At 44.6% G+C, this 25608-nt stretch overlaps 2 protein-coding genes across 2 annotated transcripts in view; one reads left to right on the top strand and one right to left on the bottom strand.

Moving 5' to 3' along the window:
- C2HXorf38 (chromosome 2 CXorf38 homolog) overlaps positions 1-20074 on the bottom strand; it is a 76781-nt gene extending 56707 nt beyond the window's left edge. The window contains exon 1 of the mRNA XM_056558894.1: positions 19943-20074. Coding sequence (XP_056414869.1) covers positions 19943-19957 — 15 coding nt within the window. The 5' untranslated portion in view covers positions 19958-20074. The remainder of the gene's footprint in view (positions 1-19942) is intronic.
- The window catches only part of DYNLT3 (dynein light chain Tctex-type 3), a 46835-nt gene extending 22026 nt beyond the window's left edge, over positions 1-24809 (top strand). The window contains exons 3-5 of the mRNA XM_056558895.1: positions 1391-1514; positions 17894-17971; positions 23823-24809. Of these exons, the coding sequence (XP_056414870.1) occupies positions 1391-1514; positions 17894-17971; positions 23823-23899 (279 nt within the window). The 3' untranslated portion in view covers positions 23900-24809. The remainder of the gene's footprint in view (positions 1-1390; positions 1515-17893; positions 17972-23822) is intronic.
- Positions 24810-25608: the final 799 nt, after the last annotated feature.

The raw sequence follows: 25608 nt of genomic DNA, 5'->3' as shown, positions 1-25608 counted from the left end.
ACAGCTGAGCTATGTATGCTGTTTATGAAACTACAATTCCCTGCAGCTCTGTGGAGAAACATCTCCTTCCTACCCAGCAGTTGCTCCACTTATTAAAGCAGACAGGCTGCCTTTTAACAGCTGACTAGTGATGTAATGTCTCGGGCCACACATAAACCTGGGAAAACCTGAGACGCTCCTCTCCCTGCCGGTGACACACCTCCATTCCTCTTGTTTCTGTGGAAGTTATTTTTTGCCGGAGATCTCCGTTAACAGATCTAATTTATGGTTCAAAGTCTAGTGTAAACATCTCCCCACACAGTGAGTCTGCAGTAACTTAGTAAGAGACAGACATACAGTCGGGGACACATACATGCTCAGTACTGAGACACCTGCACGCTCAGTCTTCAATAAACAACCAAATTGGCAAGTCACATTGGCATTGAAGGCACATGATGGGCTTTTTGGTATTCTTAGCTTTTCTAGATATAGCTGTTCATAGAACTTTATGTATAGAATTTCCGTTACAATATAACATATAAAACCTACATTAATCTTCAGACACCAAGAGATAAAAATAAACAACCATGCCCTTGTTCTTAAGTAGTTTTGTATAAATATGTGGGATCTGTAACATATAAGAACATGAAGCCCGATCCACATTGACCTTACTAAGGACATTCTGAAGTGTTTACAGTGTATCTGTGATAGACCCATTACATCATTCCATATCAGAACAACACTGCTATTCATTGTCTGCAACTTATGAAGCCATTCATAGCAGCCAAAAAGACAGAATAATGACTCATTTACAGAATCTTCTATGCTGACTATACCAGGGATTTATCATTTTGCTCTTTATATTGATAAACAATAAGTCATTTAGTTCTGTTTCTTGTGAGGCAAAGAACTTGTTCACACATTCAGGTTTCTAATTGCAATCATCGTATACAACGTTAGGAATGAGTTTGAAAGGAGGAAAAGTCAAGTTTTCCTTTATAAGTGTCCTTCATTTATGATCTTTTCCTGGATTTAGATTTAATACATGCAATTATAAAACTGAATGTGTGAACACAGCCTATCAGATCTGTGATAACTGAGATGGCTCTCGATGACATAAAATCCCATCCGTACCCTTATTTTTGATGGCAAGAATATCACTGCAGACTGCGTTGTTCTATCTGTATAGAAGGCTTTGTAACCCTAGTGTGGTAGGGAAAAATGCCAGTGTGAACAGAAACTTAGCTGATCATTTTAATTAGATTATTATACGATCCTTTTATATAAACCACAATATTTATGCACATAAAATTTATTTAGGATAAAAGCCTTATTATTTATACCCTAAAACTGTTTGTTCTTATTTTTACTAAAAGCTTGAAGCTAATATTTGTTTGTTTTCATTGTACAGTGTGTAGACGTCATCCTAGGTGGAGTAGATTATGATGAAAGTAGAGTAAATGAGTGGATGTCTGCCGTGGTCGAACAATCTTTAACCCATCTAGTAAAGACGGAAAAAGCCTTCAAATATATTGGTAAGTTAAATTCTGTTTAGTAAGTATTTGTCTGGTAATTGCTGTTCAATGTGACATGCTGCTTACTCAGCATAAAGGCTGCATTCTTTACAAACTGTAGTACTGTAGATGCTATCCACACTGCATGGTTCACATGTGGCAGGGAAGGCTCTATGTTTAAATGGGCACTCTCATTAAAACAAATTTTTGCTATTGCACTCCTTATGGTAAATGAAAAATCTTTCTAATATACTTTGTTTAAAAAAAATGAAGTTTTCTATGTTTTATTTGTGTTTAAAAAAGCTGCCACTAGGTGTCTCCCTACTTGTCCAGAGCACTTCCCCCCCCCCCCCCCCCCCCATGTTTTGCACAGACTTTGGACTCCTGCTGGCCTGGCAGAAGTCCAAAATCAGGAAATGCAGTCTGGAGTGCTGAGGGGGGGGGGGGGGTGTCCAGCCTCATCCAATCATAGCTCCTCTCACACTTAACTGCCGTATGCTGTTGGTTGCAGAGTAAGGGAGGAAGTTCTCCCCTGTATGGCTTCAGATCATGTCACACCTGCTGGGTAACACCCCTTCCCAGTCTGTGAACCTGAGGCTGAGCAGAAGATACAGAGCAATATCAAGGCTCAAAACTAAAAAATAATAAAAATAAAGTGAGGGGGAGGGGGTTTATCATGATGGGGCAGTGAACTGGGAGGATTATAAAATGTATCAAGTTAATGAGAGGTACTCTTTAAAGGTTTTATGTCCATTTAGAATTTGTACAGAGCCTCTTCTTAGTATAAAGCCGCACAGCCTGTCTTCATTGCCTTCCAGGCTTCTTCAAATCTTTTTCCCATGATGCAATTCTTCTTTGCAGAATATAATTTTTTCTACAAAGCAGAAAAGGCTTCTCCAGTATCCACAGTCGAAATGTGTACAACTTTTATTTCTTTATGTTTAGAAACACAGGGTACACAAAAATAATTACTAAAATATAATAAAATAAAAAAAATCTAAATGCGTTTCCAAAAGCTACAGGTTCTTAAAGGGAACGTGTCATCATTTTTGTGTTTCCCGGACCAGGAAACAGCCCCCTGTGGCTTTTGTTTACATCGCTGTCCTTAACCCCTTAAGGACCGGGGTTTTTTCCGTTTTTGCATTTTCGTTTTTTGCTCCTTGCCTTTAAAAAATCATAACTCTTTCAATTTTGCACCTAAAAATCCATATGATGGCTTATTTTTTGCGCCACCAATTCTACTTTGTAATGACGTCAGTCATTTTGCCCAAAAATCTACGGTGAAACGGAAAAAAAAAATCATCGTGCGACAAAATTGAAAAAAAAAACGCTGTTTTGTAACTTTTGGGGGCTTCCGTTTCTACGTAGTACATTTTTCGTAAAAATGACACCTTATCTTTATTCTGTAGGTCCATACGATTAAAATGATACCCTACTTATATAGGTTTGATTTTGTCGGACTTCTGGAAAAAATCATAACTACATGCAGGAAAATTAATGCGTTTAAAATTGTCATCTTCTGACCCCTATAACTTTTTTATTTTTCCGTGTATGGGGCGGTATGAGGGCTCATTTTTTGCGCCGTGATCAGAAGTTTTTAACGGTACCATTTTTGCATTGATAGGACTTATTCATTTTTAAATGATATATAAAGTGACCAAAAATGCACTATTTTGGACTTTGGAATTTTTTTGCGCGCACGCCATTGACCGAGCGGTTTAATTAATGATATATTTTTATAATTCGGACATTTCCGCACGCGGTGATACCATATATTTTTATTTACACTGTGTTTTTTTTTTTTATTGGAAAAGGGGGGTGATTCAAACTTTTAATAGGGGAGGAGTTAAATGATCTTTATTCACTTTTTTTTTTCACTTTTTTTTTTTGCAGTGTTATAGGTCCCATAGGAACCTATAACACTGCACACACTGATCTTCATCATTGATCACTGGTTTCTCATAAGAAACCAGTGATCAACGATTCTGCCGCATGACTGCTCAGGCCTGGATCTCAGGCACTGAGCAGTCATTCGGCGATTGGACAGCGAGGAGGCAGGTAGGGACCCTCCCGCTGTCTTGCCAGCTGTTCGGGATGCCGCGATTAGCCGCGGCTATCCCGAACAGCCCGAGTGAGCTAGCCGGCCACTTTCGGTTTCGCTTTTAGCCGCGCGACTCCGCTCTGAGCGCGCGGCTAAAGGGTTAATAGTGCGCGGCGCCGCGATCGGCGCTGCGCGCTATTAGAGGCGGGTCCCGGCTTCACTATGACGCTGGGCCCGCCGTGATATGACGCGGGGTTACTGTGTAACCCCGCGTTATATCAGGAGAGCAGGACCAAGGGCGTACCTGTACGCCCTTGGTCCTTAAGGGGTTAAAAGTGGTCCATTTTAGGAACTGTCCAGAGCAGCAAATATTTGTTATGGGGATTTTCTCCTGCTCTGGACAGTTCCTAAAATGGACAGCAGAGAGCACTGTGGTCATGACATCAGAGGTGTCACGATGCCGGCTGGCAGGAGGTGGATCCTCTGTGCCAGAGAGGGATTGGCGTGGACCGTGCTAGTGGACCGGTTCTAAGTCACTACTGGTGTTCACCAGAGCCCGCCGCAAAGCGGGATGGTCTTGCTGCGGCGGTAGTGACCAGGTCGTATCCACTAGCAACGGCTCAACCTCTCTGACTGCTGAAGATAGGCGCGGTACAAGGGAGTAGACAGAAGCAAGGTCGGACGTAGCAGAAGGTCGGGGCAGGCAGCAAGGATCGTAGTCAGGGGCAACGGCAGGAGGTCTGGAACACAGGCTAGGAACACACAAGGAAACGCTTTCACTGGCACAATGGCAACAAGATCCGGCGAGGGAGTGCAGGGGAAGTGAGGTATACATAGGGAGTGCACAGGTGAACACACTAATTAGAACCACTGCGCCAATCAGCGGCGCAGTGGCCCTTTAAATCGCAGAGACCCGGCGCGCGCGCGTCCTAGGGAGCGGGGCCGCGCGCCGGGACAGGACCGACGGAGAGCGAGTCAGGTACGGGAGCCGGGGTGCGCATCGCGAGCGGGCGCCACCCGCATCGCGAATCGCATCCCGGCTGGAGGCAGTATCGCAGCGCACCGGGTCAGTGGATCTGACCGGAGCGCTGCAGTAACGAGAGTGTAGCGAGCGCTCCGGGGAGGAGCGGGGACCCGGAGCGCTCGTCGTAACAGTACCCCCCCCCCCCTTGGGTCTCCCCCTCTTCTTGGAGCCTGAGAACCTGAGGACCAGACTTTTGTCTAGGATATTGTCCTCAGGTTCCCAGGATCTCTCTTCAGGACCACAGCCCTCCCAATCGACCAAAAAAAAGGTTTTCCCTCTGACCTTCTTGGAGGCCAGTATCTCCTTTACGGAGAAGATGTCCGAGGAGCCGGAAACAGGAGTGGGAGAAACAAGTTTGGGAGAGAAACGGTTGATGATGAGTGGTTTAAGAAGAGAAACGTGAAAGGCATTAGGAATACGAAGAGAAGGAGGAAGAAGAAGTTTGTAAGAGACAGGATTAATCTGGCACAAAATTTTGAAAGGACCAAGATAGCGTGGTCCCAATTTGTAGCTGGGAACACGGAAGCGGACATATTTAGCGGAGAGCCATACCTTGTCTCCGGGAGAAAAAATGGGGGGAGCTCTTCTTTTCTTATCAGCAAACTTCTTCATGCGTGATGAAGCCTGTAAGAGAGAATTTTGGGTCTCTTTCCATATGGTGGAAAGATCACGAGTTATTTCATCCACAGCGGGCAAACCAGAGGGCAAGGGAGTAGGGAGGGGGGGAAGAGGGTGACGGCCGTACACCACGAAAAATGGGGATTTGGAAGAAGACTCAGAGACTCTGAAGTTATACGAGAATTCGGCCCATGGTAGAAGATCTGCCCAGTCATCCTGGCGGGAGGAAACAAAATGCCGTAAATAATCACCCAGGACATGGTTAACTCTTTCTACTTGCCCATTGGACTGAGGATGATAAGCAGAAGAAAAGTTTAATTTAATCTTGAGTTGTTTACAGAGAGCCCTCCAGAATTTTGACACGAATTGGACGCCTCTATCCGAGACGATCTGCGTGGGCAACCCGTGAAGACGAAAAATGTGTACAAAAAATTGTTTTGCCAACTGAGGCGCTGAAGGAAGACCAGGAAGAGGAATAAAATGTGCCATCTTGGAAAATCGATCAACGACCACCCAAACAACAGTGTTGCCACGGGATGGGGGTAAGTCTGTAATAAAGTCCATACCAATCAGAGACCAAGGCTGTTCGGGGACAGGCAGAGGATGAAGAAGACCAGCGGGCTTCTGGCGAGGAGTCTTATCCCGGGCACAGACAGTGCAGGCCCGCACAAAATCAACAACATCCGTCTCCAGAGTCGGCCACCAATAGAAACGAGAGATGAGTTGCACGGATTTCTTGATGCCCGCATGGCCTGCGAGATGGGAGGAGTGACCCCACTTGAGGATTCCGAGGCGTTGGCGTGGAGAGACGAAGGTCTTCCCTGGAGGAGTTTGCCTGATGGAGGCTGGAGAAGTGGAGATCAGGCAGTCAGGAGGAATGATGTGTTGCGGAGAGAGCTCTACTTCCGAGGCATCCGAGGAACGAGAGAGAGCATCGGCCCTAATGTTCTTATCGGCAGGGCGAAAGTGAATTTCAAAATTAAACCGGGCAAAGAACAGAGACCACCTGGCCTGGCGAGGATTCAGCTGTTGGGCAGACTGGAGATAGGAGAGATTCTTGTGATCGGTGTAAATAATAACTGGAAATTTTGATCCCTCCAGCAGATGCCTCCATTCCTCAAGTGCTAATTTAATGGCCAGTAGCTCTCGATCCCCAATGGAGTAGTTCCTCTCCGCCGGAGAAAAGGTCCTAGAAAAAAAACCACAAGTAACAGCATGCCCGGAAGAATTTTTTTGTAGAAGAACCGCTCCAGCTCCTACTGAGGAGGCATCAACCTCCAATAGGAAGGGTTTAGATGGGTCAGGTCTGGAGAGCACGGGAGCAGAAGAAAAGGCAGACTTGAGCCGTTTAAAGGCGTCTTCCGCTTGAGGAGGCCATGACTTAGGATTGGCATTCTTTTTGGTTAAAGCCACGATAGGAGCCACAATGGTGGAAAAATGTGGAATAAATTGTCTGTAATAATTGGCGAACCCCAAAAAACGTTGGATAGCACGGAGTCCGGAGGGGCGTGGCCAATCTAAGACGGCAGAGAGTTTGTCTGGATCCATTTGTAGTCCCCGGCCAGAGACCAAGTATCCTAGGAAAGGAAGAGATTGACATTCAAACAGACATTTCTCCATTTTGGCATAAAGTTGATTGTCACGAAGTCTCTGAAGAACCATGCGGACATGCTGGCGGTGTTCTTCTAGGTTGGCAGAAAAAATCAGAATATCGTCCAGATACACAACAACACAGGAATATAAGAGATCACGAAAAATTTCATTAACAAAGTCTTGGAAGACGGCAGGGGCGTTGCACAGGCCAAAGGGCATGACCAGATACTCAAAGTGTCCATCTCTAGTGTTAAATGCCGTTTTCCATTCATCCCCCTCCCTGATGCGGATGAGATTATAAGCACCTCTTAAGTCCAGTTTGGTAAAGATGTGGGCACCTTGGAGGCGATCAAAGAGTTCAGATATAAGAGGTAGAGGGTAGCGGTTCTTTACCGTGATTTTATTAAGACCGCGGTAGTCAATGCAAGGACGTAGGGAGCCATCTTTTTTGGACACAAAGAAAAATCCAGCTCCTTCAGGAGAGGAGGATTTGCGGATAAAGCCCTTTTTAAAATTTTCCTGGATGTACTCAGACATAGCAAGAGTCTCTGGGGCAGACAGAGGATAAATTCTGCCCCGGGGTGGAGTAGTGCCCGGGAGGAGGTCAATAGGACAGTCATAAGGCCTGTGAGGAGGTAGAGTCTCAGCTTGTTTTTTGCAAAATACATCAGCAAAGTCCATATAGGCCTTAGGGAGACCGGTTACAGGGGGAACCACAGGGTCACGGCAGGGAGTACTGGGAACCGGTTTAAGGCAGTCCTTGAAACAAGAGGTACCCCAACTCTTGATCTCCCCTGTGGACCAATCCAGGGTTGGGGAATGGTGTTGAAGCCAGGGTAGTCCAAGGAGAATTTCGGAAGTGCAATTGGAGAGGACCAAAAACTCAATTTTTTCGTGATGAGGTCCGATGCACATTAGGAGGGGCTCCGTGCGGAAACGTATGGTACAGTCCAATCTTTCATTGTTAACACAATTGATGTAGAGGGGTCTGGCGAGACTGGTCACCGGGATGTTGAACCTGTTGATGAGAGAGGCCAAGATAAAATTTCCTGCAGATCCGGAATCCAAGAAGGCCATAGTAGAGAAGGAGAAGGTAGAGGCAGATATCCGCACAGGCACAGTAAGACGTGGAGAAGCAGAGTTGACATCAAGGACTGTCTCACCTTTGTGCGGAGTCCGCGTACGTCTTTCCAGGCGGGGAGGACGGATAGGACAATCCTTCAGGAAGTGTTCGGTACCGGCACAGTACAGGCAGAGATTCTCCATGCGGCGTCGTGTCCTCTCTTGAGGTGTCAGGCGAGACCGGTCAACTTGCATAGCCTCCACGGCGGGAGGCACAGGAACGGATTGCAGGGGACCAGAGGAGAGAGGAGCCGGGGAGAAAAAACGCCTCGTGCGAACAAAGTCCATATCCTGGCGGAGCTCCTGACGCCTTTCGGAAAAACGCATGTCAATGCGAGTGGCTAGATGAATGAGTTCATGTAGGTTAGCAGGGATTTCTCGTGCGGCCAGAACATCTTTAATGTTGCTGGATAGGCCTTTTTTAAAGGTCGCGCAGAGGGCCTCATTATTCCAGGATAGTTCTGAAGCAAGAGTACGGAATCGTACGGCGTACTCGCCAACGGAAGAATTACCCTGGACCAGGTTCAACAGGGCAGTCTCAGCAGAAGAGGCTCGGGCAGGTTCCTCAAAGACACTTCGAATTTCCGAGAAGAAGGAGTGTACAGAGGCAGTGACGGGGTCATTGCGGTCCCAGAGCGGTGTGGCCCATGACAGAGCTTTTCCAGACAGAAGGCTGACTACGAAAGCCACCTTAGACCTTTCAGTAGGAAACTGGTCCGACATCATCTCCAAGTGCAGGGAACATTGAGAAAGAAAGCCACGGCAAAATTTAGAGTCCCCATCAAATTTATCCGGCAAGGATAGTCGTAGGCCTGAAGCGGCCACTCGCTGCGGAGGAGGTGCAGGAGCTGGCGGAGGAGATGATTGCTGAAGCTGAGGTAGTAGCTGCTGTAGCATCACGGTCAGTTGAGACAGCTGGTGGCCTTGTTGCGCTGTTGTGACTGCTGGGCGACCACCGTGGTGAGGTCGGCGACAACTGGCAGAGGAACTTCAGCGGGATCCATGGCCGGATCTACTGTCACGATGCCGGCTGGCAGGAGGTGGATCCTCTGTGCCAGAGAGGGATTGGCGTGGACCGTGCTAGTGGACCGGTTCTAAGTCACTACTGGTGTTCACCAGAGCCCGCCGCAAAGCGGGATGGTCTTGCTGCGGCGGTAGTGACCAGGTCGTATCCACTAGCAACGGCTCAACCTCTCTGACTGCTGAAGATAGGCGCGGTACAAGGGAGTAGACAGAAGCAAGGTCGGACGTAGCAGAAGGTCGGGGCAGGCAGCAAGGATCGTAGTCAGGGGCAACGGCAGGAGGTCTGGAACACAGGCTAGGAACACACAAGGAAACGCTTTCACTGGCACAATGGCAACAAGATCCGGCGAGGGAGTGCAGGGGAAGTGAGGTATACATAGGGAGTGCACAGGTGAACACACTAATTAGAACCACTGCGCCAATCAGCGGCGCAGTGGCCCTTTAAAGAGACCCGGCGCGCGCGCGCCCTAGGGAGCGGGGCCGCGCGCGCCGGGACAGGACCGACGGAGAGCGAGTCAGGTACGGGAGCCGGGGTGCGCATCGCGAGCGGGCGCCACCCGCATCGCGAATCGCATCCCGGCTGGAGGCAGTATCGCAGCGCACCGGGTCAGTGGATCTGACCGGAGCGCTGCAGTAACGAGAGTGTAGCGAGCGCTCCGGGGAGGAGCGGGGACCCGGAGCGCTCGGCGTAACAAGAGGAAATGCATTTCTTTTTTGGATTTCTCTTTAGTATACAGCCCCTAAAAAGTACTGGAAGGATTAAGATTTTTTAATAGAAGTGATTTACAAATCTGTTTAACTTTCTGGCACCAGCTGATTAAAAAAGAAAAAAAAAAAAGGTTTCCGCGGGAGTACCCCTTTAACCCCTTAACACCTTAAGGACCAAGGGCGTACAGGTACGCCCTTGGTCCTGCTCTCCTGATATAACGCGGGTTACACAGTAACCCCGCGTCATATCACGGCGGGCCCGGCGTCATAGTGAAGCCGGGACCCGCCTCTAATAGCGCGCAGCGCCTATCGCGGCGCCGCGCGCTATTAGCCCTTTAGCCGCGCGCTCAGGGCTGAGCCGCGCGGCTAAAAGCGAAACCCAAAGTGGCCTGCTAGCTCAGTCGGGCTGTTCGGGATAGCCGCGGCTAATCGCGGCATCCCGAACAGCTGACAGGACAGCGGGAGGGCCCCTACCTGCCTCCTCGCTGTCCGATCGCCGAATGACTGCTCAGTGCCTGAGATCCAGGGATGAGCAATCATGCGGCAGAATCGTTGATCACTGGTTTCTTATGAGAAACCAGTGATCAATGATGAAGATCAGTGTGTGCAGTGTTATAGGTCCCTATGGGACCTATAACACTGCAAAAAAAAAGTGAAAAAAAAAAGTGAATAAAGATCATTTAACTCCTCCCCTATTAAAAGTTTGAATCACCCCCCTTTTCCAATAAAAAAAAAAAAAACACAGTGTAAATAAAAATAAACATTTATGGTATCACCGCGTGCGGAAATGTCCGAATTATAAAAATATATAATTAATTAAACCGCTCGGTCAATGGCGTGCTCGCAAAAAAATTCCAAAGTCCAAAATAGTGCATTTTTGGTCACTTTTTATATAATTTAAAAATGAATAAAAAGCGATCAATAAGTCCTTTCAATGCAAACATGGTACCGTTAAAAACTTCAGATAACGGCGCAAAAAATGAGCCCTCATACTGCCCCATACACGGAAAAGTAAAAAAGTTATAGGGGTCAGAAGATGACAATTTTAAACTTATTAATTTTCCTGCATGTAGTTATGATTTTTTCCAGAAGTCCGACAAAATCAAACCTATATAAGTAGGGTATCATTTTAATCGTATGGACCTACAGAATAAAGATAAGGTGTCATTTTTACCGAAAAATGTACTATGTAGAAACGGAAGCCCCCAAAAGTTACAAAACAGCGTTTTTTTTTTTCAATTTTGTCGCACAATGATTTTTTTTTCCGTTTCACTGTAGATTTTTGGGCAAAATTACTCATGTCATTACAAAGTAGAATTGGTGGCGCAAAACATAAGCCATCATATGGATTTTTAGGTGCAAAATTGAAAGAGTTATGATTTTTTTAAAGGCAAGGAGCAAAAAACGGAAAAAACCCTGGTGCTTAAGGGGTTAAGGACTCAGCCCATTTTGGCCTTTGTTCTTTGAGTGAAGGCCAGGAATGAATTCAAAAGTAATAGAAGATGTATATAAGTTAAGACTTCTTCTTTCTGGATCCACTTCTGTCTTTGGCTAAAAAAAAACTGCAACAAAAGCTGCAGAAATGTAAGTAAATCTCTGATTTGGAACCAGTGTTCCAAAAAGTTATTTCTTTTAAAATCCAGTTAAGGGTGCGTTCACACAACGTATTTTGTTTCAAACTTGCAGCAGTAAACATGCTGCGAGTTTGAAACAAAATACCCATGTGCAGGGATCAAGTCCTGGAAAAAAAAGTGAGGGAACTCATCCAAGATTTCCACTAAAGGGCTGGTCCTGCTGGACTCCTGCTAATGGGAATGGTGTTCCTGCTGTGAAAAAAGTGCAAGAACTCAGTTCCTATGTGTTCCTGCAGGATTTGAGCCCTGCCCTTGTATGAACATGTTCTTAAAGGAAAACTGTCATGTGTTTTGTCACACACTATCCACGGGTACTTTTGGATAGTGCGGGAGACGCTGAACATTTTGAGTCCTACCTTGCCCGGATCCGCTTCGCCCGTTATAGCTGGTTTTTGGTATATTCAAATTAGCTGCTAACTGGCACGGGCGGGTTACTGCCTTCAACTGGCACTGTGACGTAACCGCTGCCCGGCTTGCAGCACCACCCGGCTAATGAATATTCATACGTTGTCTTACACTCTCCGTCTCATCTCGGCCGAGTCCTGGACGATACTGCGCATGCACAAAATTTCCTGCTATACCTGAAAGCTGTCTTCAGCGTTTGAAGCAACGCTGAAGACAGCTTCAGTGTATAGTAGGAAATCCCGCGCATGCGCAGTATTGTCCAGGACTCGGCCGAGATGAGACAGAGATTGTAAGACAACGTATGAATATTCATTAGCCGGGTGGTGCTGCGAGCCGGGCAGCGGTTACGTCACAGTGCCAGTTGAAGGCAGTAACCCCGCCCGTGCCAGTTAGCAGCTAATTTGAATATACCGAAAACCAGCTATAACGGGGGAACGGCGCAGCGGAACCGGGCAAGGTGGGACTCAAAATGTTCAGCGTCTCCCGCACTATCCACAGGTACCCGTGGATAGTGCGGGACAAAACATATGACAGTTTTCCTTTAAAAAGTGTGAATACTACTGGATTCCTACAACTAGGGAGTCATGCATTGTGGGAGCTCAGAGGCAGTTCGTGCTGGCAACAGAAGGAAAATAAATCATTGTCTGTTTTCTGGGGCAACCAACAAAACTATAAAAAGATTAACATCATTATGAAAAAGCACAAGTTGTGCAGGGTGTGTTTGCATGTTCAGATTTTATATGCATTTTTTGAAGCTAAAGCCAGGAATGTATCATAAATGAAGGACAGATATAAAGGAGACACTAAACCTTTAACATTTTTTTTTATCTATTCCTGGTTTTGGCTTCAGAAGCTACATAAAAATATGAATGTGGGAAAACACCCTAAAACAAAGCATTCTCAATTTCTAATAAAGTGCAGATTCTATACATGTATTTTTATGTAGGAAAAAGAAGAAAGTGGAGGTACTCAACCTATAAATATGTCCGAGAACTCTGCCCAGGTGATATCCTCATATACACCCACAAGAAAGATCAGAAGAAGAAAAAATATAATAACAAATGGCAGGTTCTCAAGGACTAGTAAATATGTGTAGCCGTGGATGGGGGTGGGATGAAAAATGAATGGATAATAGTGTTAGCTGTGTATGTAGGTATTGTATGATTGAAGAAAATGAATAATTGATCGTAAATTTATATCCATGAAGAATATTAGCTATGTATATAGGTGTTCTGTGGTGAAAGAGGTTAGTAGTTGGGGTTAATAATTTACCATTTGCTAATGTCCAAGTTGCAAAACAAATTTATTATTCTAAATAATAAAATACAAGATAAAAGATAATAAGTGCAATAAAGTAAAAATACAAATAAGTAATAGGGCTGGGCAGTATACCGGTTCATACCGAATACCAACATTTTTGTGCTGCACAATATGAATTTTAACCCATACCGCAACACCGGTTTGGCCCCTCCCCCTCGGGAATGAATGAATGAATTATCAGCCCAGCGCTGCGCTGTCCCCATGTCGGGAAACTAATCATATGTGACCCGCGAGCGCTGTTCTGCCCCCCCCCCCCCCAATTATTAGCCCAGCACTGCGCTGTCCCCATCGGGGTACTACTCACATATGTCACCCGCAAGCGCTGCCCTCCTCGTCCTTCTGTTTGTTGCGGCCGCCGGCGCTGACATTCTATACCAGTGGTCTTAAACCTCCAGATGTTGCAAAACTACAACTCCCAGCATGCCCGGACAGGGCATGCTGGGAGTTGTAGTTTTGCAACATCTGGAGGTCTGCAGGTTGAAGACCACTGCTCTATACTGTATCCCTATGCCCGGGCTGCAAAAGGTAAGCAAAATAAACTTTAACTCACCTTCCAGACCAGCTTCCTATGGAATGGAACGTCGGAAAGCCGTCAGCCTATTACTGGCCGCAGCGATGTTCCGCCTCGGCCGGTGTTAGGTTGAATGCACTGTCATGTAAGAAGCCGGCTTCTTACATGACAGTGGGCTCAGCCTATCACCGGTCGAGGCGGAACATCGCTGCGGCCAGTAATAGGCTGACGGCTTTCCGACGTTCCATTCCCTAGGAAGCTGGTCTGGAAGGTGAGTTAAAGTTTATTTTGCTTACCTTTTGCAGCCCGGGCATAGGGATACAGTATAGAGTGTCAACGTCGGTGGCCGCAACAAACAGGAGGACGAAGAGGCAGCGCTTGCGGGTGACATGTGAGTAGTACCCCGACGGGGACAGCGCAGCGCTGGGCTAATAATTAAATTTTTTTTGGGGGGGGGGAATACCGTTATATACCGTGGAACCGCCATAAGTTACAAAAATACCGCGATGCACATATTTGGCCATACCGCCCAGCCCTAATAGGTAATACTGAATTGTGCAAAAAAGAATGCTGGGTAAGAAATATGATAAATGTACTCTGACTGACGGTCAATTAGCGGAGCTGGCGGTCTTCCTAGCGCTTAGCACCAGACCAGCGCTAGGAGGACCATGAGCTGCGCTAACTGACCGTCAGTCAGAGTACATTTATCAAATAGAGTAAGGATGGTCGGCACTTCGGTTTCTCACCCGGTGCACGAAGAAAACGAATATGTAGTTGAAGAAGTCTCGGCACTCGGCACCCCGAGTGCCGAGACTTCTTCAACTACAGAGTACATTTATCATACTTCTTACCCTGAATTCTTTTTTGCACTATTCAGTTTTACCTATTTTATTGCACTTATTATCTTTATCTTGTATTATATTATTTAGAATAATACATTTGTATTGAACCTTGGACATTAGCAGATGATAAATGATTAACCCCAACGTCTAACCTCTTTCACCACAGAACACCTATATACTTAGCTAATATTATTCATGAACGAAAGGATGACCGCAGCACTCCAAAGTATCAAAAATAAAAAGTGACTTTTATTCTATGAACAGGCAAGTGCGACGTTTCGGTGTTCTCGCAACACCATTCTCAAGCCAGGCTTGAGAATGGTGTTGTGAGAACACCGAAATGTCGCACTTGCCTGTTCATGGAATAAGTCACTTTTTATTTTTGATACTTTGGAGTGCTGCGGTCATCCTTTTGTTCCTGTATTCTTTTGGACCCGGGACCGGGGTCCCAGAGACCTGCCTGCACCATATTTATTTAATTCGCTGTTTTGGAGTTGCTGCTCTACACCCAATTTTTTTTATATTATTCATGGATATGAACTTATGATCAATAATAAAAAAAAAAATTCAATCATACAATACCTACATACACAACTAACACTATTATCCATTCATTTTTCATTGCACTCTAATCCACGGCTATACATATTTACTAGTCCTTGAGAACTTGCCATTTGTTGTTATGTCTTTTTATGTGTCTAGCTTCTGTATTTGGCTCACAAATCCCTCTGTTCTGTTGCTAACTTATTCTTAAATTCACTGCTCAGGAAGGAACGTGAGCCCACAAGCACTGAGCCCACCCTCACTCACCATGCATTCACTTCCTGCCTGAGTCTGCTGTGCTGTGCTGGGTCTCTTCATCCAATCACTGCTAGTTGCTCTATAACTCCCTGTCTGATAGACAGGACAGGACTGAGCACAGAGAAGTGCTAATCGTGCCCTCAAATACTGGACATTGTCCCTGCCTGTGCTTCAGCTGGGACACAGGTAATGCTGCAGCCGGACAGGATCATGTTCTGGATGGTATAGGGACCCTAGTAGTCTTTTTTTATAAGCCATAATTTCTAAAGTATATTAGAAAGGTTGATGTTTTGCCAAGAGGTACAACAAAGTTTTTGATTCTGACAATGCTCATTTAAACTGTAAAAAATTAAACATATCCAAATATAATTAAACATAATTGTAATAATATTATTCAATGCAGAATACATTTACGGTAGTACAGGTTGCCATATGTGACATGTATTTCTCTGTTGTTACAGTATTCTTGGTTTGAAGGATCACTATTTGAATGTCCCCCTTCGTAAACAGATTGATTCCAAGATCCGCAATTTCCTTTTAACCTTTTGCTTCCCAGTAGTAAACAATGTCATTGATAATACCTTTGTATCACTTGACAGCATACAGTACCGTCCGGTGTTAGTACAGTTTCCCTGACATCATTACATGTCCTATAAAATGACAGGGTGTGTCCCATAGACGGCTTGTAGACAGTCATGTGAGCAGTTAAAGCATCATAATAATTGGCGGACAAAATTTTAAAACCACTTTACTGGTTTGACAGCTTTGCCTTTTATGATTTTTACTACTTAAGCGGAAATTGAAGCCGCCGTCACCATGAATGCCGTACACGTACTAGTGAAATGAATATTAGCTTGCCTGGATTTACTTTAGAAATTGGAAGCCAAGTTCAAATTCTTTTGCTGGATTTCTCCTACACTGGGTATACTCTCACAATATGCCATTTAAGTGCCACAAATATGTATTGGGGCCACTGTTTAGAAAAGAACAAGGTCAATAGGTGTTTATTAAAGGGGTTATCCAGGAAAAAACTTTTTTTTTTATATATCAACTGGCTCCAGAAAGTTAAACAGATTTGTAAATTACTTCTATGAAAAAATCTTAATCCTTTCGGTACTTATGAGCTTCTGAAGTTGAGTTGTTCTTTTCTGTCTAAGTGCTCTCTGGTGACACGTGTCTCGGGAACCGCCCAGTTTAGAAGCAAATCCCCATAGAAAACCTCTTCTACTCTGTGCAGTTCCCGAGACAAGCAGAGATGTCAGAAGAGAGCACTGTTGTCAGACAGAAAACAACAACTCAACTTCAGCAGCTGATAATTATTGAAAGGATTAAGAATTTTTAATAGAAGTCATTTACAAATCTGTTTAACTTTCTGGAGCCAGTTGATAAAAAAAAAATAATAATGATAATTTTTTTCCTGGAATACCCCTTTAACACCAGTGTTTCCCAACCAGGTCGCCTCCAGCTGTTGCAAAACTACAACTCCCAGCATGACCGGACAGCCTTCGGCTGTCCGGGCATGCTGAGTGTTGTAGTTATGCAACAGCTGGAGGCGACCTGGTTGGAAACACTGCCTTTACATTGATGAATAACTACAATAAGAAACTTCTGGGTGGTAGTGGGTAGAGATGAGCGAACTTACAGTAAATTTGATTCGTCACGAACTTCTCGGCTCGGCAGTTGATGACTTATCCTGCATAAATTAGTTCAGCTTTCAGGTGCTCCCGTGGGCTGGAAAAGGTGGATACAGACCTAGGAGACTCTTTCCTAGGACTGTATCCACCTTTTCCAGCCCACCGGAGCACCTGAAAGCTGAACTCATTTATGCAGGATAAGTAATCAACTGCCGAGCCGAGAAGTTTGTGACGAATTGAATTTACTGTAAGTTCGCTCATCTCTAATAATGGGGTGCTATATTATCGCAATCTGTCATCTTCATGACTGACTTGCTGCTCAGCTTTAAATGTATTCATGCATAAAAGCTAAGAGCTCTCCTCTGTAGACGAAGTTCATGGTTTTTAATATATAGCATAGATCTAAGGACAGCTGTTTCTAAGAGTATCCCTGAAGGGGTATTTTTTTTTTTTTCAAATCAACTGGTGCCAGAAAGTTAGATAAGTTTGTAAATTACTTCTATATAAAAATATTAATCCTTCCAGTACTTATCAGCTTCTGTATGCTGCAGAGGAAGTTGTATACTTTCCAGTCTAACCACACTGCTCTCTGCTGACACCTCTGTTCGTGTCAGGAACTGTCCGGAGCAGGAGAGGTTTGCTATGGGGATTTGCTACTACTCTGGACAGTTCCTGATATGGACAGAGGTGTCAGCAGAGAGCACTGTGGTCAGACAGAAAAGAACAACTCAACTTCCAGCAGCTGATAAGTACTGAGAGGATTACAAATTTTTAATAGAAGTAATTTACAAATTTGTTTAACTTTCTGGCACCGGTTGATAAGAGAACATTTGTTTTTCACCAGAGTACCCATTTAATAGGTGCTACTAAAACCTTCAGTGATCAGTCAGTCGGTGCAGCTTCCAGCGCAAATGTAATACTTGGCATTGCCAGGTCTGTATTATTTATTTATATATATATGTGTATATATATATATATATATATATATATATATATATACACAGACACACGCACACACACACATATAGATATATAATATATATATATATATAAACAGACTTAAACTGTGATTTATACTTGACAGAAATTGATAATTGTATGCTGTTTGGTTTAATATCTTTCAGTTACCTGTACAGTTATGCAGAAAAGAGGAGGTGGTCTCCACACTGCAAGCTCCTCATTTTGGGATAACTCCACTGACGGTAACTCAGGATACTCTTCATTTGAAAATAGGCCCTTCCTTACACGGGAGGCTGTACTGCACTTGAGTCTCTGTATTTACTGTCTATTCACTTTGTCTGCCTCCCTGTTAGAGTTGAGTGAATCTGTGGTAAGATATGCCAAAGGCGATCAGCCATCATCTTGTAAAAGCAGCCCAGAGCCATCTCCCAGACTTCTCCCGGAATCAGAACACTTGGAAAGCGGAACAACTTTTACAAGACTCAATTAATCGATGACCGATTAATTAAAGAAAATATGTCATGCCGAAAAACGTATCCCCTAACCGCAGGATAGTGGATAAGTTTTAGATTGTGATCTCATGTACCAGGCCCCTGCTCTTCCCGGGAGCGGCGCGTGACGCCCTTGTACAAAGCACGAAGCCGCCACGCCCCCTCCATAAATCCCTATGGTAGAACTGTTCTGCTATCTTCGGCTCTCCCATAGAGATATATGGAGGGGGCGTGGCGGCCCCAGTTTCGAGCAGGGGCCCCGTACAGTAGATCCTGGGGGTCCTAGCGGTCGTACCCCCACGATCTTTAGTACAAGACTTCTTCTTTAAATCTGGGTTCTGCAAATCTTTCTGTAGATAAGCTCAACTTTATTTCATATGGAATTGGAGGCATATGGAGGTACAGTAGGGCTCATTGAATTCTACAGTTGCCCTGTTTCAACTTGGTTGAAAATTTTATGAAATGCAGAAAGTTTTGTCCAGCTCAGTATTTACCGTATTTTCGCCCTATAGGACGCACCGGCGTATAAGACGCACCCAATTTATAGGTGCAAAATCTAAAAAAATTAAGATTTTGAACCCAATAGTTGTCTTCAACCTGCGGACCTCCAGATGTTGCAAAACTACAACCCCCAGCATGCCCGGACAGCCGTTGGCTGTCCGGGCATGCTGGGAGTTGTAGTTTTGCAACATCTGGAGGTCCGCAGGTTGAAGACCACTGCATAGGAGGTAATACTCACGTGTCCCCGCCGCTCTGTGTCCCCGGGTATCCTCGCTCTCCGTCGCCGCCATCACGTCGTTACGCACGCCGACGCACGTACGCGACGACGTGATGACGAGGAAGGAGAGCGCCGGCCATACAGGGGATCCCTGAACGGAGAAGACACCGAGGAGGCAGGTAAGGTCCCTCCCGGTGTCCTGTAAGCACTAACATGGCTATTCAGTCGGGCTGTTCGGGACCACCGCAGTGAAATCGCGGCGGTCCCGAACAGCCCGATTGAACAGCCGGGTTAGTGTCACTTTCGCTTCAGACGTGGCGGTCAGCTTTGATCGCCGCGTCTGAAGGGTTAATACAGGGCATCACCGCGATCGGTGATGTCCTGTATTAGCCGCGGGTCCGCCGCGATAGGGACCGCTGCGATAGGGGTGTATTCGCCGTATAAGACGCACCGACTTTTCCCCCCCCCAATTTTGGGGAAGAAAAAGTGCGTCTTATACGGCGAAAAATACGGTATGTCATTATTTTGCTCCTCCATAGTGTTTCAGTATTTCTCATCTGTATTTTTTTGTCATTGGCATCAGTAATTTCCCTCATGTTATACATACACATACAGAGCCCTCTGCTTGTTGAACAAATGCGAAATACAGATCAAACCTCCGTGTTTCCTGGACTGGGGACGTGACATCACACCACTCCCCTTCCATTCATGTCTATGGGAGGGGGTGCCATGGAGGGGGCATGGCGTCACGTGACGCATAGAATGCGGGTGCTGCAGGGAGATTGCGGGGGGTCCCAGCGGCGGGACCAGTGATTAGACATATTATCCCCTATCCTTTGGATAGGGTGTCTTGCTAACTAGTTTGAAACTCCTCAAAACGCTCACTGTTATACAAAACAGGCACACTTCTAAGCATAAGACATATTTTATTTACCTATTTGCTAAAATCTAAACATAATGAAATATAAACAATGAATCATGGAAGTAAGAATCAATACATTTACCGGATATTGTATCATCACTCCGTGATCGGGGGACTCATCATCGATCGTAGGAGGTACCCGTCTATGTCTGCATCACACAACGCGTCTGCTCTGGCTGGAAATCCCATTGATTCGGGGAGTTTCCTGAGTTTTTGGTACCATGCCTTGCGCAGTCCCGTATATGCTCAATAATTGGACGCGGTGATCACATGTGCTACTAGTTAGGGTTAAGTCTTGTGTGTGCGCGCTTACGGTTATGCGCTTTTTTACACAACATGTTATATAAGTGTGACATATCACGCATGCCCAGTAGTTGTTTACCAGAAGGGGTGGCGTGGGATCAGTACTGTTAAACCAATCACCATCCATCCTCCTCATGTGCAGATAAGTCATAGAACTAGTTGTTCTGAACTTAAGTAACCCTTATATTTATACAGTTTCATAGAGAACAAGAGCCATTACTATTCTTTATACAATTCATCGTGATTCTAGCTATGCTAAATCAGACACTCACACAGACTTGTCAGAATTGTATCACATAGGGGATAAAATCTTTTTGCCCGAAATACCCGTTTTAAATGTTTATAATACAAGGTAAAGACTTGGACGAGAATGTTTTAATGTACACAAAAGAAATTGCCCAGGACCATGAAATGAACACCCTAATAGCACAGTCAAAATAGGGAGGTAGTCAATGCATTAAATGTATCCCTCAATAAATAAGAGGTGGGCGCACCCAGTATTCCAAGTCACACTACTTAGATTTATACTGTATACATAAAATTTGGTAGAACAGAAGTCATGTAGTGATAATTGTTAAATAGTATAATAAGATGCAGGACTTCTATGCATTCCCTCTACTTACCTCCCGCCAGTGCCTGATGACCCGCTGCGGTCCCCAGTACACTCCTCTTCCAAGTTCCCTGTGGTCAATACATCATGTCGCAATTTAGCGTATCGCTGACCGCAGCGATGTCTCTCCTCAGCAAGTAACTGGCTGAGCGGCAGTGTGGCGTTTTGAGCCCCAAATTCCGTCATCTTCCTGATGCATTGGGCTCAATAAGTCACATTGCCGCTCTGTCTATCACTGGTTGAGGCGGGACATCTCTGCGCTAAGCAATTCATTGAGCCACATCGTGATGTATTAATTACAGGAAACTTGTAAGAGGAGGACATTGGAGTCTGCAGCGAGACAACCGAGGCACATGGGGAGCGTATGGAGGTAAGTAGAGGTTTATTTTTTTTATAACTAACAGAATGGGAATGTTGCTAAAACAAAAAACCTATCCTAGAGCAGAGGTTCTCAACCGTTGGTACGCCATGTACCTAGGGGTACGCCACGGGGTGAGCGTGGGTATGCCAATGCGCTGACAAATACCAGCCATGCATTGGCCAGTATTTGTCAGCGCATAGCAGAGAGTGGCCGCGACAGCTCTCTGTACAGTAGGGCGTCTTGAGCTGCGGCCGCACAGGTTTCCGGGGAGACGTGTGACCTCCCCTGACGTTTTGCTGAGGTGCCGCACAGCGCAGGAGGATGTCACATGTCAGTATGGCCTGCCGAACGGAACGCGCTGCATACACGGACAGGCCAAACGGGACCGCAGGAGGCCGGGTAAAGTTTTTTTAAAAAGTGAAAAATAAGTGTATGGGATGGAGGGAGGGTTTTTGTATGTGTAAATATATATATATATATTAGCCCAGTGGGATCGGGGGGGGGTGGAGGGGGGAATAATCGTGCAAGGCATTAAGATGAAGGGGGGGGGGGATAATGGCACAAGGGGATTAATCTTAATCTCCTTGTGCCATTAACCCCCCCTCCCTCTGATTCCCTTTTGCCATTATTCCCCCCTCCCTCTGATTCCCTTTTGCCATTATTCCACCCCTCCCTCTGATTCCCTTTTGCCATATCGGATAATAATGGCACAAGGGGATTAAGTTGGAGGGGGAATAATAGCACCAGGGGATTGCATTAGTATAAAGGTAAACACATGCCTTTTGTCCGCGGGTACCCCTTATTCATAAGTTCCATGCGAGGGGTACCCGCGAACATACTTTCAGCCTTTGGGGGTACAGTCGCCAAAAAGGTTGAGAACCACTGTCCTAGAGTACCACTTTAAAGAGTTGCAGCCATTTGTCAATTGGTGCTGAATTATGTCACCAGTTGATTTCAGTAGCACTGTTTCTAGCCCGGTGTTGATGAAAACTCCACACAGTATCCACAAGCTACCACAACTTCATGCTATGTTTTTTTAGCATCTGTGAGCCACCATTAATGCTATCTTTTGACAATAGCATATAAAATTAGAATTGTAGGTGAATTGTAAGTGCTGAGCTATATCGGCTGACATATTGAGACTGAAACTGGTTTTATTCTGGTTAAACTGGGATGGGAGTCAAAGTTAGCCCTTCACAGGGAGGTTGCCACTTTGGCTTTCCCTAAGTCACTGTCCCCAGAGTCATCACCAATAGTCAGTCAGATGCAGTAGATACAGTAGGGCACATACTAGGTAACAGGACTAGAGATTGGATTCAGAACTGTGTAGGCAGATGAAGCAAGTAGACAGGAGGTTTCAGAAGGGCAGGAGTATAGTAAGGCTACATTTACTCTACATTTTGGGCATAAAGCTGCGGGATCCTGCGGGGAAATTTAAAAACTGGCAGCTGCCGTATCACCACACCGCATCCTATTCATTTAAATGAGCCTGCCGGAGTCAAATAGTGGCCGTATCTGGCAATCTGGACTCCTGGCAATCAGACATGTTATCCCCTATCCTTTAGCTAGGGGATAACATGTCTAGGGGCAGACTACCCCGCGTTGTGTTGTATCAGTCATAGGGTTAGAAAGTATAAAAGTGTAGGCTACAGGCACAAACTTAAAGAAGTAGTGCAGAATCAAAAATATATCCGCTATCCACAGTATAGGGGATAAGTGTTAGATGGCAGGGGGTCTGACTGCTGGGACCCCCCTGCAATCTCCTGCCCAGCTCTCTGCATGAATGCAGTGTGTAAACCACGACACAAAGCTGTGACTGACATGCCCCTTCCATGCATCTCTATGGGAGAGCCAGAGATACTCGAACTCCTTTAACACTCAGACACCAAGTGTGTGCCCTAGCTGGTTTATACATCAACTTAAGGTAATTTCTCCATGCAAGCAGCTGAAGTATTGCAGAAAGGCAACGGACCATAGCACAGCATTAGTTATCTAATATAAAGGTGTGTTCATTAGCCCATGGCAGATAACGTAATATAACATTCAGCTAGGATGCCCGCAATATCATACTTGTCAATGAGTTCAGTGGCGCAAACATCGCCTAGCCACATGGTATAACCGCTGAATGGACAAGACGGAATGGCGCAGGGCATGGAGTGGTGAATAACAGAGCGGTTTGTGACAGACACTTGTGGTTGTAACTGTAGAACAAACACAACTTCCCAGCAGAGACAGATCCTGACGCTCTTGGGTACTAGTAACACTTCTGTATCCCTAACATTACTTTATATGCTTAGACCCTACTGCCCAGATATTGACTACTGTCTCTTCTTAGCTGTGTAGCAGAGGTAGCAGTCCCATCAGGGCCCTGGTGTCTAACGAGGCCCCAAAACACATCTTCCCCATTAGAGACCTGTAATATAATTGACATATGTTTCCAGATTGTGCATCGGGGCCCAGAAGCTACAGGCTACGCCTCTGCAATTCAAGCCAATATATCTCAGCAAGACCAAATAGTGGTTCATAGATGCGTCTTGGGAAAAAATGTTTTTGTCATCTAAAATCTCTAGCGTAAGGCTGGCAATGGGACTTCTGATGTGGATTAGTGACACATTTTAAGATGTGCTATTCATTGGCTGTAATTATTTTGGCTTTTCTCCTTACTAAAACCTGTTTTATTCCATTCAGGCAGCTGCACAGTGCGATGGGAAAACCGGACCATGTATTGCGTTGTCAATGTTTTCGCTGTGGCCATACACCTATAAAGGAATGTCAGGAAAATATTTGCCCGTTGCACGCGTAATGTTATAAAGAAAAAGAAAAAATAGACACAGCAAATATGCTTATCTGTTTAAGGCTGGAAACAGACACAACGATAAACTCCCCAAAATACGCCATACTGGCATGCCGTTTTTTTGAGCCAACAATGCTATGGCTATATGTTAGCCAGGAGTCTATAGCTCGGTGGCTGGAAGTTTTTTTCTAAATCTCAGCATGCTTTGGGTATGTTTATTTTAATTTTTTTAAAGAAATTGTGGCATTTTTCCTCCCATATACTATAGGTGAAAATAAATCACTATATAAAATGCCATGTGTGCTTGTATGTTGGCATTTTGTCCCCAGATCTTCAATAAAAATCACTTGGTGAAAGAATCACATGACTTGTATTGATCAAACAACGAAAATACAGCATATAAAAAATGCCACAAAAATATGGGGTCAGTTGTTTTTTTCAGGCCAAAAAAAAATGAAAGAAAGTTGTGTCTGTTCGTATCCTTACCAAACTATAGCAGCTTGCTTAGTTGTCTATTTTAGGCGGGATAAAGCACAATTTATCATGTGCCACAGAAGTTCCAGTCAGGAATTACACGCTACTGCCATTGCCTGCTACATGATGTATTACTGATGTTTAACAGAGTCAATTGTATAAAATGTATACAGTAATATATAAACTCTCAGGAATAGAAATATATACATAAATGGAGCACCCTAAACAGAAAATATTATAACCTCTTTATATTTACTAGTTATTGCTCCTATACATTGAGAATAACTGCACATAATAGTTCAGGTTTACCATTATATACACACAATGCTCATTGCATCTAGGCTTATACTAGCTAACCAGGTTAGAATTATATTTTCCATTCCTTTTAGCTTTGATATTACTTTATATTGGTGCAAAACAAGAAACTGGATGTCCAGCGCCAAGACTCGTGCAAAACGGATTCTTTAATGCTTAAAAAGCCATAACAGGGGTCAATGTGACGCGTTTCAGATGCGTTAGCACCCTTAATCGTACATAAGATAAAACCACATTTGTCTGGGTATATATAGAGGAAATGACATGGTTCTCCCAGGTGGAAGGAAAAGTGATTGCTCACATGACCGACCTCCTGGAGTCAGACATTAACCCCTTACAACCACAAAGTAAAATATACATAGTATAACATACACAAGTATTGGTTAAGACAAAAGTACACATTTAGGGGCATACATATGTTCGCAAAGTGTAAAGAACTTATTACATGTAAAGGAATAATTATTTAAATTTTCAAATACGCATTCATATGTATGTACCTAGGGTGTGTAAAAAACGCACACATGTCAGGGAAACCTGTGTGAATAGGTCACAATCACTCCAAAGAGGAGATTGAGGAAAGGCATGCATGGTTGTACAAATGTATTCGAACAGAAATTGACAAAATTTATATATAGAAGAAGTATATTTTATATTCTGAATAATACAAAAACAAACCCAGATGCATGTCCCGCTAATGTTTAAACCCGATTTCTGGACTCCAACATGCTGCTACATAAATAAAATGTATCTATAGTGAATATAAAAAATGTTTTTATATTAAATTATATAGCAAAAAAGAGAGAGCTCAGATAGATAGCAGAGCCACATATGAATATATGGATACAAATATAACATTTGCTGCTTCCAAAAACATGAGGGCAAAAAAAGAGG

Source organism: Hyla sarda, chromosome 2 (assembly GCF_029499605.1).
Source record: "Hyla sarda isolate aHylSar1 chromosome 2, aHylSar1.hap1, whole genome shotgun sequence".
Taxonomy (NCBI): Eukaryota; Metazoa; Chordata; class Amphibia; order Anura; family Hylidae; genus Hyla; species Hyla sarda.
The sequence above is the reverse complement of the archived record's forward strand: the minus strand, read 5'-3'. Positions and strand labels throughout refer to the sequence as shown.